The sequence below is a fragment of the Anomaloglossus baeobatrachus genome, chromosome 6 (assembly GCF_048569485.1).
Source record: "Anomaloglossus baeobatrachus isolate aAnoBae1 chromosome 6, aAnoBae1.hap1, whole genome shotgun sequence".
Taxonomy (NCBI): Eukaryota; Metazoa; Chordata; class Amphibia; order Anura; family Aromobatidae; genus Anomaloglossus; species Anomaloglossus baeobatrachus.
The window spans coordinates 562564907-562583170 of NC_134358.1; the positions used below are offsets into that span (position 1 = coordinate 562564907).

At 50.3% G+C, this 18264-nt stretch overlaps 1 protein-coding gene across 1 annotated transcript in view; it reads right to left on the bottom strand.

Annotated features, from left to right (window-relative positions):
* Positions 1–14888, bottom strand: part of SEC22C (SEC22 homolog C, vesicle trafficking protein) — a 38827-nt gene extending 23939 nt beyond the window's left edge. Inside the window, exons 1-7 of the mRNA XM_075315736.1 lie at positions 14762–14888; positions 10639–10757; positions 8237–8448; positions 7636–7799; positions 4139–4294; positions 1562–1677; positions 1317–1382 (exon numbers count right to left, since the gene is read on the bottom strand). Of these exons, the coding sequence (XP_075171851.1) occupies positions 1317–1382; positions 1562–1677; positions 4139–4294; positions 7636–7799; positions 8237–8412 (678 nt within the window). The 5' untranslated portion in view covers positions 8413–8448; positions 10639–10757; positions 14762–14888. The remainder of the gene's footprint in view (positions 1–1316; positions 1383–1561; positions 1678–4138; positions 4295–7635; positions 7800–8236; positions 8449–10638; positions 10758–14761) is intronic.
* Positions 14889–18264: the final 3376 nt, after the last annotated feature.

Sequence of the window (18264 nt, forward strand, 5' to 3'; positions counted from 1 at the left end):
ATCAGTGCAGGTGACATGTATCAGTCTGGGGTCCGGGCTGGTGGATTGTTACAATGTATCAGTGCAGGTGACATGTATCAGTCTGGGGTCGGGGCTGGTGGATTGTTACAATGTATCAGTGCAGGTGACATGTATCAGTCTGGGGTCCGGGCTGGTGGATTGTTACAATGTATCAGTGCAGGTGACATGTATCAGTCTGGGGTCCGGGCTGGTGGATTGTTACAATGTATCAGTGCAGGTGACATGTATCAGTCTGGGGTCCGGGCTGGTGGAGTGTTACAATGTATCAGTGCAGGTGACATGTATCAGTCTGGGGTCCGGGCTGGTGGATTGTTACAATGTATCAGTGCAGGTGACATGTATCAGTCTGGGGTCCGGGCTGGTGGATTGTTACAATGTATCAGTGCAGGTGACATGTATCAGTCTGGGGTCCGGGCTGGTGGAGTGTTACAATGTATCAGTGCAGGTGACATGTATCAGTCTGGGGTCCGGGCTAGTGGAGTGTTACAATGTATCAGTGCAGGTGACATGTATCAGTCTGGGGTCCGGGCTGGTGGAGTGTTACAATGTATCAGTGCAGGTGACATGTATCAGTCTGGGGTCTGGGCTGGTGGAGTGTTACAATGTATCAGTGCAGGTGACATGTATCAGTCTGGGGTCCGGGCTAGTGGAGTGTTACAATGTATCAGTGCAGGTGACATGTATCAGTCTGGGGTCCGGGCTGGTGGAGTGTTACAATGTATCAGTGCAGGGGACATGTATCAGTCTGGGGTCCGGGCTGGTGGAGTGTTACAATGTATCAGTGCAGGTGACATGTATCAGTCTGGGGTCCGGGCTGGTGGAGTGTTACAATGTATCAGTGCAGGGGACATGTATCAGTCTGGGGTCCGGGCTGGTGGGTTGTTACAATGTATCAGTGCAGGTGACATGTATCAGTCTGGGGTCCGGGCTGGTGGAGTGTTACAATGTATCAGTGCAGGTGACATGTATCAGTCTGGGGTCCGGGCTGGTGGATTGTTACAATGTATCACTCTCGAGTCCAGACAGTTCAGCACACATTGTGTAGACTGGATATAGAGGTAACAAACCCTGAGCAGGGAGGAGATATATTGTAATGTTCCCATTCACTGTCAGCATGCAGAGATCTTGAAAATGAAAAATTGCAAAACTGCAGAACTGTTAATGAGATAATGCCGATGCTGTAATTAATAAAGGCTGGACATATCTTCCCAGTGGGGGGCAGCTCCCCCCATTATCTTCTGTAGCTGATGATTACTTTCTAAGGTTCCAGTAATATCTCTGTATTTTCCGCTCACCTGTAATAAACTCGCAGAAAAAGCCGTGAGAAAAGCGAGAACTCTTCCTGCATTTTCATATCCGTCCTATATAGAGAAAAAACCTTAACACTTCATACCCGGGAAAGTATCGGACGCAGCAGTTGTATCTCAGGATCTGCGGGATCTGCTGGTGATCTACCCGGGGCGGCTGCAGTGTAAACTCTGCCCGGACTCCCCCGCCAGGTATCACAGCCAGCAGAGGCACCTCTATACCCGGCGTGTACCTGGAATGTGTTTTCCGCCAGGTGGACTCCCCGGATGAGGCTCAGCGAGCTGCACATGATGTTCAGCGTCAGGGACAGGATCCCCAGCGAGCTCACCGGGCTCATTCTGTGAAAGACTGCAGGGAATAAAGAAGGGAATCCGGAAAGGGCTGAAAATATCAGTCACCACTAGAGGGAGCTCACTACATACAGATTTATACAGACACCACTAGAGGGAGCTCACTACATACAGATTTATGCAGTCACCACTAGAGGGAGCTCACTACATACAGATTTATACAGCCACCACTAGAGGGAGCTCACTACATACAGATTTATGCAGTCACCACTAGAGGGAGCTCACTACATACAGATTTATACAGACACCACTAGAGGGAGCTCACTACATACAGATTTATACAGACACCACTAGAGGGAGCTCACTACATACAGATTTATACAGCCACCACTAGAGGGAGCTCACTACATACAGATTTATACAGCCACCACTAGAGGGAGCTCACTACATACAGATTTATACAGCCCCCACTAGAGGGAGCTCACTACATACAGATTTATGCAGTCACCACTAGAGGGAGCTCACTACATACAGATTTATACAGTCACCACTAGAGGGAGCTCACTACATACAGATTTATGCAGTCACCACTAGAGGGAGCTCACTACATACAGATTTATGCAGTCACCACTAGAGGGAGCTCACTACATACAGATTTATACAGCCACCACTAGAGGGAACTCACTACATACAGATTTATACAACCACCACTAGAGGAGCTCATTACATACAGATTTATGCAGTCACCACTAGAGGGAGCTCACTACATACAGATTTATACAGCCACCACTAGAGGGAGCTCACTACATACAGATTTATACAGCCACCACTAGAGGGAGCTCACTACATACAGATTTATGCAGTCACCACTAGAGGGAGCTCACTACATACAGATTTATACAGCCACCACTAGAGGGAACTCACTACATACAGATTTATACAGCCACCACTAGAGGAAGCTCACTACATACAGATTTATACAGTCACCACTAGAGGAGCTCATTACATACAGATTTATACAGCCACCACTAGAGGAAGCTCACTACATACAGATTTATACAGTCACCACTAGAGGAGCTCATTACATACAGATTTATACAGCCACCACTAGAGGGAGCTCACTACATACAGATTTATACAGTCACCACTAGAGGAGCTCACTACATACAGATTTATACAGTCACCACTAGAGGAGCTCATTACATACAGATTTATGCAGTCACCACTAGAGGGAGCTCACTACATACAGATTTATGCAGTCACCACTAGAGGGAGCTCACTACATACAGATTTATACAGCCACCACTAGAGGGAGCTCACTACATACAGATTTATAAAGCCACCACTAGAGGGAGCTCACTACATACAGATTTATACAGTCACCACTAGAGGGAGCTCACTACATACAGATTTATGCAGTCACCACTAGAGGGAGCTCACTACATACAGATTTATACAGTCACCACTAGAGGAAACTCACTACATACAGATTTATACAGCCTCCACTAGAGGGAGCTCACTACATACAGATTTATACAGCCACCACTAGAGGGAGCTCACTACATACAGATTTATACAGTCACCACTAGAGGGAGCTCACTACATACAGATTTATACAGCCACCACTAGAGGGAGCTCACTACATACAGATTTATACAGCCACCACTAGAGGGAGCTCACTACATACAGATTTATACAGTCACCACTAGAGGGAGGTCACTACATACAGATTTATACAGTCACCACTAGAGGGAGCTCACTACATACAGAGTTATACATCCACCACTAGAGGGAGCTCACTACATACAGATTTATACAGCCACCACTAGACGGAGCTCACTACATACAGATTTATACAGCCCCCACTAGAGGGAGCTCACTACATACAGAGTTATACATCCACCACTAGAGGGAGCTCACTACATACAGAGTTATACATCCACCACTAGAGGGAGCTCACTACATACAGATTTATACAGCCACCACTAGACGGAGCTCACTACATACAGATTTATACAGCCCCCACTAGAGGGAGCTCACTACATACAGAGTTATACATCCACCACTAGAGGGAGCTCACTACATACAGATTTATACAGCCACCACTAGAGGGAGCTCACTACATACAGATTTATACAGTCACCACTAGAGGGAGCTCACTACATACAGATTTATACAGTCACCACTAGAGGGAGCTCACTACATACAGATTTATACAGCCACCACTAGAGGAAGCTCACTACATACAGATTTATACAGTCACCACTAGAGGGAGCTCACTACATACAGATTTATACAGCCACCACTAGAGGGAACTCACTACATACAGATTTATACAGCCTCCACTAGGGGGAGCTCACTACATACAGATTTATACAGCCTCCACTAGGGGGAGCTCACTACATACAGATTTATACAGCCACCACTAGAGGGAACTCACTACATACAGATTTATACAGCCACCACTAGCAATAATCATTATTTACATAAACTTAACCAACCCTTTAAGTCCTTCCTACCTGGACTCACTTGTGTGGCTATGTGCCCATTAGCAATCCCATTTGCATCCACTATCTCCTCGAGCTTGACAGCGACAGGTGTGGCGCTGGGATCCAGCTGTATGGGGGGGCTGGCACCAGAGTTAAAATTGTGCTTCACACGTTGTATGATGCCATCTACATTATAGACATAAGAGGAAGAAAATGGCAAAATCTAGACAAATGTCCCTCCTAGGTGCCACCACAATCTAATATGGTGTCTGCACCATAGGATAAGGATAAGAAGATCACTGCAGGACAAAGGAGGTCTACAGAGTGTGGTCAGAGCTCTGTCTTGGGGTGGGCGTCTGGGCTGAGCTCTGTCTTGGTGTGGGCGTCTGGGCCGAGCTCCGTATTGGGGTGGGCGTCTGGGCCGAGCTCCGTATTGGGGTGGGCGTCTGGGCCGAGCTCCGTATTGGGGTGGGCGTCTGGGCCGAGCTCCGTATTGGGGTGGGCGTCTGGGCCGAGCTCCGTATTGGGGTGGGCGTCTGGGCCGAGCTCCGTATTGGGGTGGGCGTCTGGGCCGAGCTCCGTATTGGGGTGGGCGTCTGGGCCGAGCTCCGTATTGGGGTGGGCGTCTGGGCCGAGCTCCGTATTGGGGTGGGCGTCTGGGCCGAGCTCCGTATTGGGGTGGGCGTCTGGGCCGAGCTCCGTATTGGGGTGGGCGTCTGGGCCGAGCTCCGTATTGGGGTGGGCGTCTGGGCCGAGCTCCGTATTGGGGTGGGCGTCTGGGCCGAGCTCCGTATTGGGGTGGGCGTCTGGGCCGAGCTCCGTATTGGGGTGGGCGTCTGGGCCGAGCTCCGTATTGGGGTGGGCGTCTGAGCCGAGCTCCGTATTGGGGTGGGCGTCTGAGCCGAGCTCCGTATTGGGGTGGGCGTGTGGGCTGAGCTCTGTATTGGGGTGGGCGTCTGGGCTGAGCTCTGTATTGGGGTGGGCGTCTGGGCCGAGCTCTGGGCTGCTCGGATGTCATGAAGGATACGGCCTAACTGAAAGCAGCCATCATTACAGCATCTGAAAAGGGATTTGCATTTATTTTGTGCACCTGATCTGAAGTCTGTTTATTTAGAGGCTCTATATGAGTTTATGAGTTTTAGGGGTCTGGTCTGGGGGGGTTTGAATTTTCTAGAGAGTTCAGTCCAAACGAGGGGGTGGGATCTGCATTTAGGTGGTCTTGGGTCTGTATTTATTTAGGGGCTCTAGTCTAGGGTCTGGGGCTTGTGTTAGTGGATGGGCTTTGGCCTAGGATCTGTATTAGTTTACGGGGCCTGGATTTAATCAAAGGTTATGGTCTTGGATCTATATTTTTTTGGGAGGTCTAGTCTCGGAACTATAGAATTTTAGGGTCTCCAGTCTAAAATAGTTTAGGGAGCCTGGTCTGGGGGTATGTATTTATTCAAAGGGCACGGGCCGGGGTGTGCATTTATTTACAGCGGTACGAACCGGGGTCTGCATTGGTTCAGAGGGCACAAGCCGGGGTGTTCATTGATTCAGTGGGGTACGGACCAGGGTCTGTATTGATTCAGAGGGCACGGGCCGGCGTGTGTATTTCAGTGGACACAGGCCGGGGTCTGCATTGGTTTAGGGGGTACAGGCCGGGGTCTGCATTGGTTTAGGGGGTACAGGCCGGGGTCTGCATTGGTTTAGGGGGCACAGGTCGAGGTCTGCATTGGTTTAGGGGGTACAGGCCGGGGTCTGCATTGGTTCAGAGGGTACAGGCCGGGGTCTGCATTGGTTCAGAGGGCACAGGCCGGGGTCTGCATTGGTTCAGAGGGCACAGGCCGGGGTCTGCATTAGTTCAGGGGATATGGACCGGGGTCTGCATTGGTTCAGGGGGTACAGGCCGGGGTCTGCATTGATTCAGGGGATATGGACCGGGGTCTGCATTGGTTCAGGGGGTACAGGCTGGGGTCTGTATTGATTCAGAGGGCATGGGCCGGGGTCTGCATTGGTTCAGGGGGTACAGGCTGGGGTCTGCATTGGTTCAGGGGGTACAGGCCGGGGTCTGCATTGGTTCAGAGGGCACAGGCCGGGGTCTGCATTAGTTCAGGGGGTACAGGCCGGGGTCTGCATTAGTTCAGGGGGTACAGGCCGGGGTCTGCATTGATTCAGGGGATATGGACCGGGGTCTGCATTGGTTCAGGGGGTACAGGCCGGGGTCTGCATTGGTTCAGGGGGTACAGGCCGGGGTCTGCATTGGTTCAGGGGGTACAGGCCGGGGTCTGCATTGATTCAGGGGATATGGACTGGGGTCTGCATTGGTTCAGGGGGTACAGGCCGGGGTCTGCATTGGTTCAGGGGATACAGGCCGGGGTCTGCATTGGTTCAGGGGGTACAGGCCGGGGTCTGCATTGGTTCAGGGGGTACAGGCCGGGGTCTGCATTGGTTCAGGGGGTACAGGCCGGGGTCTGCATTGGTTCAGGGGGTACAGGCCGGGGTCTTCATTGGTTCAGGGGAACAGGCCGGGGTCGGCATTAGTTCAGGGGGTACAGGCCGGGGTCTGGATTGATTCAGGGGGTCTGGATTGATTCAGGGGGTACAGGCCGGGGTCTGCATTGATTCAGGGGTACAGGCCAGGGTTTGCATTAGTTCATGGGGTACAGGCCGGGGTCTGCATTGGTTCAGGGGGTACAGGCCGGGGTCTGCATTGGTTCAGGGGGTACAGGCCGGGATCTGCATTGATTCAGGGGATATGGACTGGGGTCTGCATTGGTTCAGGGGGTACAGGCCGGGGTCTGCATTGATTCAGGGGATATGGACTGGGGTCTGCATTGGTTCAGGGGGTACAGGCCGGGGTCTGCATTGGTTTAGGGGATACAGGCCGGGATCTGCATTGGTTCAGGGGTACAGTCCGGGGTCGGCATTAGTTCAGGGGGTACAGGCCGGGGTCTGGATTGATTCAGGGGGTACGGGCCGGGGTCTGCATTGATTCAGGGGTACAGGCCAGGGTCTGCATTAGTTCATGGGGTACAGGCCGGGGTCTGCATTGATTCAGAGGGCACGGGCCGGGGTCTGCATTGGTTCAGGGGGTACAGGCCGGGGTCTGCATTGGTTCAGGGGGTACAGGCCGGGGTCTGCATTGGTTCAGGGGGTACAGGCCGGGGTCTGCATTGGTTCAGGGGGTACAGGCCGGGGTCTGCATTGGTTCAGGGGGTACAGGCGGGGGTCTGCATTGGTTCAGGGGGTACAGGCCGGGGTCTGCATTGGTTCAGGGGTACAGTCCGGGGTCGGCATTAGTTCAGGGGGTACAGGCTGGGGTCTGGATTGATTCAGGGGGTACGGGCCGGGGTCTGCATTGATTCAGGGGTACAGGCCAGGGTCTGCATTAGTTCATGGGGTACAGGCCGGGGTCTGCATTGATTCAGAGGGTACGGGCCGGGGTCTATAAGGCAGGGTTTTCTATTATTATGGGGTTTGGATTGGGGTCTTCTCTTTGCTTGGATCTGTCGGAGTGCACGGATCAGCGCCTGTTTCGGACTCACCGAACTCCAGGAAGGCGTAGGGTCTGGACGCCAGGGCTATGGCGGTGCTATTGTACGAGGAGGAGAACTCCCAGATCAGCTCCTCCAGGAAGGAGAAGGCGGCCGCCGGCTGGAAACTGCTGGAGCAGATGGTCAGAGACGAAATGTCACCTGCGGAGCAGAAGCTGCGGAGAAAGCAAAACACACGTGAGCGGGGCCGTATACATCGTATGTATTGATGTCACCTTTATACCTAGAAGATACGAGGCAACGGCTTATCCGGCAATTCCCTCATATTAACCTGTTCTATACCAGGAGCAGAGCCGCAGGGGGAGCAGGTAACGGGGATTCTGAGCAATTTATTGTCAGGCTCCGCCCCCTCAGTGATAATAATGGATAATACATTTTGTATGTACTTTCCCTTTAAAAAATGTTTTTTGTATAATGAACAATTCAGAAACTTTCATACAAAGTTTGTATTTTACTGTCAGGGACTAAAAGCCGAGGCTCAGACACAGACCATGCTGATCACAGCTGAGGATTTGTTACAATGTATTCAGTCTGCAGAGAAGATGACAAGTAGTAATCCCCCGTATTACAGGTCTGGGGGCTCCGGACTCACTGAATGCTGAGGTCGCACACCCTGGCGGTGCCCCGGGCCGGACGCTGCGACAGGTTCACACACAACCGCCGCAAGCATTTCTTGCCCTCCAGCACTTGCTTGTTCGGGTGGAAATCTGTGGAAGCCGAGAGCGGGAGACCGTCCTGCAGCCGCACCACGCAGGCGTAGAGGATCATGGGTAATCACTGCTGCACGACTCATGAAGTCACCGCCTGCAAGAAAATATCACAGCACAGTCATTATTGTATTATACTCCAGAGCTGCACTCACTATTCTGCTGGTGCAGTCACTGTGTACATACATTACTGATCCTGAGTTACCTCCTGTATTATACTCCAGAGCTGCACTCACTATTCTGCTGGTGCAGACACTGTGTACATACATTACATTACTGATCCTAAGTTACCTCCTGTATTATACTCCAGAGCTGCACTCACTATTCTGCTGGTGCAGTCACTGTGTACATACATTACTGATCCTGAGTTACCTCCTGTATTATACTCCAGAGCTGCACTCACTATTCTGCTGGTGCAGTCACTGTGTATATACATTACTGATCCTAAGTTACCTCCTGTATTATACTCCAGAGCTGCACTCACTATTCTGCTGGTGCAGTCACTATGTACATACATTACATTACTGATCCTGAGTTACCTCCTGTATTATACTCCAGAGCTGCACTCACTATTCTGCTGGTGCAGTCACTGTGTACATACATTACTTTACTGATCCTGAGTTACATCCTGTATTATGCTCCAGAGCTGCAGTCACTATTCTGCTGGTGCAGTCACTGTGTACATACATTACATTACTGATCCTGAGTTACCTCCTGTATTATGCTCCAGAGCTGCACTCACTATTCTGCTGGTGCAGTCACTGTGTACATACATTACATTATTGATCCTGCACTGATCCTGAGTTACCTCCTGTATTATGCTCCAGAGCTGCACTCACTATTCTGCTGGTGCAGTCACTGTGTACATACATTACTGATCCTGAGTTACCTCCTGTATTATGCTCCAGAGCTGCACTCACTATTCTGCTGGTGCAGTCACTGTGTATATACATTACATTACTGATCCTGAGTTACCTCCTGTATTATGCTCCAGAGCTGCACTCACTATTCTGCTGGTGCAGTCACTGTGTACATACATTACTGATCCTGAGTTACCTCCTGTATTATACTCCAGAGCTGCACTCACTATTCTGCTGCTGCAGTCACTGTGTACATACATTACATTACTGATTCTGAGTTACCTCCTGTATTATGCTCCAGAGCTGCACTCACTATTCTGCTCGTGCAGTCACTGTGTACATACATTACATTATTGATCCTGCACTGATCCCGAGTTACCTCCTGTATTATACTCCAGAGCTGCGCTCACTATTCTGCTGGTGCAGTCACTGTGTACATACATTACTTTACTGATCCTGAGTTACCTCCTGTATTATGCTCCAGAGCTGCACTCACTATTCTGCTGGTGCAGTCACTGTGTACATACATTACATTACTGATCCTAAGTTACCTCCTGTATTATACTCCAGAGCTGCACTCACTATTCTGCTGGTGCAGTCACTGTGTACATACATTACATTATTGATCCTGCACTGATCCCGAGTTACCTCCTGTATTATGCTCCAGAGCTGCGCTCACTATTCTGCTGGTGCAGTCACTGTGTACACACATTACATTACTGATCCTGAGTTACCTCCTGTATTATACTCCAGAGCTGCACTCACTATTCTGCTGGTGCAGTCACTGTGTACATACATTACATTACTGATCCTGAGTTACCTCCTGTATTATGCTCCAGAGCTGCGCTCACTATTCTGCTGGTGCAGTCACTGTGTACATACATTACATTACTGATTCTGAGTTACCTCCTGTATTATGCTCCAGAGCTGCACTCACTATTCTGCTGGTGCAGTCACTGTGTACATACATTACATTACTGATTCTGAGTTACCTCCTGTATTATACTCCAGAGCTGCACTCACTATTCTGCTCGTGCAGTCACTGTGTACATACATTACATTACTGATCCTGAGTTACCTCCTGTATTATGCTCCAGAGCTGCACTCACTGTGTACATACATTACATTACTGATCCTGAGTTACATCCTGTATTATACTCCAGAGCTGCACTCACTATTCTGCTGGTGCAGTCACTGTGTACATACATTACATTACTGATCCTGAGTTACCTCCTTTATTATATTCCAGAGCTGCACTCACTATTCTGCTGGAGCAGTCACTGTGTACATCATTACTTATCCTGTACTGATCCTGAGTTACCTCCTGTATTATACTTCAGAGCTGCACTCACTATTCTGCTTCCTGCACTTACAATACGCAGTGAATCCCTTTAATGACTATTACATGTGCCCAAGTCAGATCTTACCTGCAGCGCTCGGGGAACGAGGCTGATCCAATGTCAGGGTGTTCCAGTGGGTGAAACCCAGACATCTACGGCCGGACCCCGCAGAGCAGACACGCGAGCCCTATCCTCTATGTAGGAATCTAGAAAATAATGACACTTAATGTTACAAATGTAGCAAAGAAAACCGACATTTACATTTTCCCAAAAATAAAGTGCATTTTAATCAATAGATCTTAGAATAATAATAAGTTCCACAATTGGGTGCGTAAAAAGATAAATGTTCCTGTATAGATACACATACACACACATATATTACATATGTGTCCCTGCTATGTGCTGTGTAATGGCCGTGTCTGACCGTACAGTGACATGGTCTGATCATACCACATCTCCTGGGCAGGGGAGGGGGAATAAGTGATTATGGTATACAGATCACATATGAGAGGATCACAGCTGCTGTTTTCTGTGAGGTAAAACATTTCCCTGCCTGTTTTATCACAGCAGTGAGTGTTTCTGCCACATCTCCAGTTCCTTGAGCTCATCATAAACCAAGTGAGTGATGTGTTAACTCATATGTCACTGACTTGCTTTATGATGAGCTCAGTTGACTGGAGATACGGCAGAAACACACTGCTGTGATAAAACAGGCAGGGAAATGTTTCACCTCACAGAAAGCTGCAGCTGTGATCCTGTCTGTATACTTTTTTTTTTTCTTTTTGCATCCTCCCCTGCCCAGGAGCTGTGGTATGATCAGACCATGTCCCTGTACAGTCAGACACGGCCATTACACAGTACACAGCAAGGACACATATATAAGATTATCTCAGCACAGGAACATTTTCTTTAAACACATCCAATTGTGGAAATTATTATTATTCCAAGATGATATCATCCTCTGCTTTGACACATCCTGCCCCCCCAACTCCACCCTCCACGTTCCTTTCGGCGTCCCCCCGTGCAGCAGATCATTTCTGCCTCATACAAGAATACAGACATTAGGAGAGTCCATCAAAAGAATATCTGTTGTTATTATACTCCCACATCTCTACTGTCTGTGCTACCTGTGAATGTAGAGTCACCAGTGAACCCTGTGAGACTGTGCTGAATACAGAACTCCCTGCCTCCTGCTTGTAAGAGCTGACAGGGAAAACCATCTCATGCAGAAGTCAGGAGACATCACAAAAGATATAATGAAATTGCTGTCTACAAATCACACAGGCAATAGACTGCTGTATACAAATCACACAGGCGACAGACTGCTGTATACAAATCACACAGGCGACAGACTGCTGTATACAAATCACACAGGCGACAGACTACTGTATACAAATCACACAGGCGACAGACTGCTGTATACAAATCACACAGGCGACAGACTGCTGTATACAAATCACACAGGCGACAGACTGCTGTATACAAATCACACAGGCGACAGACTGCTGTATACAAATCACACAGGCGACAGACTGCTGTATACAAATCACACAAGCGACAGACTGCTGTCTACAAATCACACAGGCAATAGACTGCTGTACACAAATCACACAGGCGACAGACTGCTGTATACAAATCACACAGGCGACAGACTGCTGTATACAAATCACACAGGCGACAGACTGCTGTGTACAAATCACACAGGCGACAGACTGCTGTGTACAAATCACACAGGCAATAGACTGCTGTACACAAATCACACAGGCGACAGACTGCTGTCTACAAATCACACAGGTGACAGACTGCTGTATACAAATCACACAGGATATACTGAGACTGCTGTATACAAATCACACAGGCGACAGACTGCTGTGTACAAATCACACAGGCAATAGACTGCTGTACACAAATCACAGAGGCAATAGACTGCTGTACACAAATCACACAGGCGACAGATTGCTGTATACAAATCACACAGGATATACTGAGACTGCTGTATACAAATCACACAGGCGACAGACTGCTGTACACAAATCACACAGGCGACAGACTGCTGTCTACAAATCACACAGGCGACAGACTGCTGTCTACAAATCACACAGGCAATAGACTGCTGTACACAAATCACACAGGCGACAGACTGCTGTATACAAATCACACAGGCGACAGACTGCTGTCTACAAATCACACAGGCAATAGACTGCTGTACACAAATCACACAGGCGACAGACTGCTGTCTACAAATCACACAGGCGACAGACTGTTGTCTACAAATCACACAGGTGACAGACTGCTGTCTACAAATCACACAGGTGACAGACTGCTGTCTACAAATCACACAGGTGACAGACTGCTGTCTACAAATCACTCAGGTGACAGACTGCTGTATACAAATCACACAGGGGACAGACTGCTGTCTACAAATCACACAGGGGACAGACTGCTGTCTACAAATCACACAGGCGACAGACTGCTGTATACAAATCACACAAGCGACAGACTGCTGTGTACAAATCACACAGGCGACAGACTGTTGTATACAAATCACTCAGGCGACAGACTGCTGTGTATAAATCACATCCGATATATCCACACCTCACAGACACATACTACACAGATATATCCACACCCCATATATACACACACAGCAGAGATGTATACACACACCGCACAGATATATCTGCACCCCATATATACATACAGCAGAGATATATCCACACCCCATATACACACACACATCACACAGATATATCCGTACCCCATACGCACACACCCACCACAGAAGTGCCGTATACGCACACCGCAGATATATCTACACCCCGTTTACGCATACAGTACATATATCCGCACCCTGTATACACACACCACACAGATATACCCTTACCCCATATACACACAAATATCGCAGATATAGACACCCCGTATGCACAGACAGCACAGATATATCAGCACCCCGTATACACACACAGTACTGATATATCCGTACCCCATATGCACACAGAGCAGATATACCTGTACCCTGTATACACCCAGATATATACACACCACAGATATAGCAGCACCCTGTATATACACACCACAGACATATCTGCACCTGATATACACACGGCACAGATATATCCGCACCCCATATACACACGGCACTGATATATCCGCACCCCATATACACACGGCACTGATATATCCGCACTCCATATACACACAGCACTGATATATCCGCACTCCAAATACACACAGCACAGATATATCCGCACCCTGTATACACACAGCACTGATATATCCGCACCCCGTACACACACAGCACTGATATATCCGCACCCCAAATACACACAGCACTGATATATCCGCACCCCATATACACATAGCACTGATATATCCGCACCCCGTATACACACAGCACTGATATATCCGCACCCCAAATACACACAGCACTGATATATCCGCACCCCGTATACCCACAGCACTGATATATCCGCACCCCATATACACACAGCACTGATATATCCGCACCCTGTATACACACAGCACTGATATATCCGCACCCCGTATACCCACATCACTGATATATCCGCACCCCGTATACCCACATCACTGATATATCCGCACCCCGTATACACACAGCACTGATATATCCGCACCCCGTATACCCACAGCACTGATATATCCGCACCCCGTATACACACAGCACTGATATATCCGCACCCCGTATACACACAGCACTCATATATCCGCACCCCGTATACACACAGCACTGATATATCCGCACCCCGTATACACACAGCACTGATATATCCGCACCCCGTATACACACAGCACTGATATATCCGCACCTCGTATACACACAGCACTGATATATCCGCACCCCGTATACCCACAGCACTGATATATCCGCACCCCATATACCCACAGCACTAACATATCCGCACCCTGTATACACACAGCACTGATATATCCGCACCCTGTATACACACAGCACTGATATATCCGCCCCCTGTATACACACAGCACTGATATATCCGCACCCCATATACACACAGCACTAATATATCCGCACTCCATATACACACAGCACTGATATATCCGCACCCCGTATACACACAGCACTGATATATCCGCACCCTGTACAGATCTATACTCGTATACTACAACACCAGTATATACAGTATATAGAGCAGGTCTCAGGCTGTGACGTCACTACAGCTCCTCCTACCTGTCAGCGCGGGGGTTACAGGACGCTCCAGGTGTGAAGACGAATCATCAGTCCCCGCGGCCTGGCCAGAGCCGCTCACTGAGCATGCGCCCACACCAGGGTCCGCTCTTAAAGCAGCAACAGTCTTATGATGTTCTTAAAAGGGCGAGCACAGAGCTAAAGCTGCAGATAGCTCCTGCTGTCAGCACAGGGCTAATGCTCACGGCTGGTGCGCAAATGTCTGCACCTCACATGACATGAGCGCTAGATCCCCCTGCTGCACAGTCTGCTTATACAAAGCAGCATGACATGGATGATAACAGGGAACAATAGATTGCTCTATTAGGCTATGCTCACATTTCCGTTGTTTTGCTTCCGTTGCTATCTGTCGCTTTGAGGAATTACGGTATCCTGCAAAATATTTTGCAGGAATCCGTTTTTTCCCCCATAGACTTCTATTAGCGATGGATTGGGACTGATGGTCCTGCGTTGCAGGTCGTGGAATGACTGACCGTCAGGCGGGAGCAACGCTGAATGTAAAGTTTTTGGAGCAGCAATAAAACGGACACCGCAGATGTCTGTCGCCATCCGTCACAAGCTGTAATGGCTGTCTATGGTGCTGGATTCCGTCGTGCTCTACTGAGCATGCCCAGCATGTCTGGCACTCCCACTGGGCTGTCCCAAACACAAACGGATCACGACGGATCCGTCGGGAAACAGACACACAATGGATGTAACGGACGCGACGGATCAGTTTTTCACAGGATTCCAGTGAACATAATCCTGTGAAATAACACATCTGTTGCGTCAGTTGACATCTCAAAAACAACGGATTTGACGGAAACAAAACAACAGAAATGTGAACATAGCCTTGCTATCATCAACCTATTCCCAGTCTGAAGGGGTTGATAACAGAAAGCAATAGATTACATTTAATGAAGATGAGTGTAGAAAGAAATTGTTACCCTAAAAAGCCCACAACAGACGTTCAGCGAGTCCCCAGACCGGAGTATGACTCCCAGCAGACGTTCAGCGAGTCCCCAGACCGGAGTATGACTCCCAGCAGACGTTCAGCGAGTCCCCAGACTGGAGTATGACCCCCAGCAGACGTTCAGTGAGTCCCCAGACTGGAGTATGACTCCCAGCAGACGTTCAGTGAGTCCCCAGACTGGAGTATGACCCCCAGCAGACGTTCAGTGAGTCCCCAGACTGGAGTATGACTCCCAGCAGACGTTCAGCGAGTCCCCAGACTGGAGTATGACTCCCAGCAGACGTTCAGTGAGTCCCCAGACTGGAGTATGACCCCCAGCACACGGTCAGCGAGTCCCCAGACTGGAGTATGACTCCCAGCAGACGTTCAGTGAGTCCCCAGACTGGAGTATGACCCCCAGCAGACGTTCAGCGAGTCTCCAGACCGGAGTATGACTCCCAGCAGACGTTCAGCGAGTCCCCAGACTGGAGTATGACCCCCAGCACACGGTCAGCGAGTCCCCAGACTGGAGTATGACTCCCAGCAGACGTTCAGTGAGTCCCCAGACTGGAGTATGACCCCCAGCACACGTTTAGCGAGTCCCCAGACTGGAGTATGACCCCCAGCACACGTCCAGCGAGTCCCCAGACTGGAGTATGACTCCCAGCAGACGTTCAGTGAGTCTCCAGACTGGAGTATGACTCCCAGCAGACGTTCAGCGAGTCCCCAGACCGGAGTATGACTCCCAGCAGACGTTCAGCGAGTCCCCAGACTGGAGTATGACCCCCAGCAGACGTTCAGTGAGTCCCCAGACTGGAGTATGACTCCCAGCAGACGTTCAGTGAGTCCCCAGACTGGAGTATGACCCCCAGCAGACGTTCAGTGAGTCCCCAGACTGGAGTATGACTCCCAGCAGACGTTCAGCGAGTCCCCAGACTGGAGTATGACTCCCAGCAGACGTTCAGTGAGTCCCCAGACTGGAGTATGACCCCCAGCACACGGTCAGCGAGTCCCCAGACTGGAGTATGACTCCCAGCAGACGTTCAGTGAGTCCCCAGACTGGAGTATGACCCCCAGCAGACGTTCAGCGAGTCTCCAGACCGGAGTATGACTCCCAGCAGACGTTCAGCGAGTCCCCAGACTGGAGTATGACCCCCAGCACACGGTCAGCGAGTCCCCAGACTGGAGTATGACTCCCAGCAGACGTTCAGTGAGTCCCCAGACTGGAGTATGACCCCCAGCACACGTTTAGCGAGTCCCCAGACTGGAGTATGACCCCCAGCACACGTCCAGCGAGTCCCCAGACTGGAGTATGACTCCCAGCAGACGTTCAGTGAGTCTCCAGACTGGAGTATGACTCCCAGCAGACGTTCAGCGAGTCCCCAGACCGGAGTATGACTCCCAGCACACGGTCAGCGAGTCTCCAGACCGGAGTATGACTCCCAGCAGACGTTCAGCGAGTCTCCAGACTGGAGTATGACCCCCAGCAGACGTTCAGCGAGTCTCCAGACTGGAGTATGACTCCCAGCACACGTTCAGCGAGTCCCCAGACTGGAGTATGACTCCCAGCACACGTTCAGTGAGTCTCCAGACTGGAGTATGACCCCCAGCAGACGTTCAGCGAGTCTCCAGACTGGAGTATGACCCCCAGCACACGTTCAGTGAGTCCCCAGACTGGAGTATGACCCCCAGCAGACGTTCAGCGAGTCTCCAGACTGGAGTATGACTCCCAGCACACGTTCAGCGAGTCCCCAGACTGGAGTATGACCCCCAGCACACGTTCAGCGAGTCTCCAGACTGGAGTATGACTCCCAGCACACGTTCAGCGAGTCTCCAGACTGGAGTATGACTCCCAGCAGACGTTCAGCGAGTCTCCAGACTGGAGTATGACTCCCAGCACACGTTCAGTGAGTCTCCAGACTGGAGTATGACCCCCAGCACACGGTCAGCGAGTCCCCAGACTGGAGTATGACTCCCAGCACACGTTCAGCGAGTCTCCAGACTGGAGTATGACTCCCAGCAGACGTTCAGCGAGTCTCCAGACTGGAGTATGACTCCCAGCAGACGTTCAGCGAGTCCCCAGACTGGAGTATGACCCCCAGCACACGTTCAGCGAGTCTCCAGACTGGAGTATGACTCCCAGCACACGTTCAGCGAGTCTCCAGACTGGAGTATGACTCCCAGCAGACGTTCAGCGAGTCTCCAGACTGGAGTATGACTCCCCGCAGACGTTCAGCGAGTCCCCAGACTGGAGTATGACCCCCAGCACACGTTCAGCGAGTCCCCAGACTGGAGTATGACTCCCAGCACACGTTCAGCGAGTCCCCAGACTGGAGTATGACCCCCAGCACACGTTCAGCGAGTCTCCAGACTGGAGTATGACTCCCAGCACACGTTCAGCGAGTCTCCAGACTGGAGTATGACTCCCAGCACACGTTCAGTGAGTCTCCAGACTGGAGTATGACCCCCAGCACACGGTCAGCGAGTCCCCAGACTGGAGTATGACTCCCAGCACACGTTCAGCGAGTCTCCAGACTGGAGTATGACTCCCAGC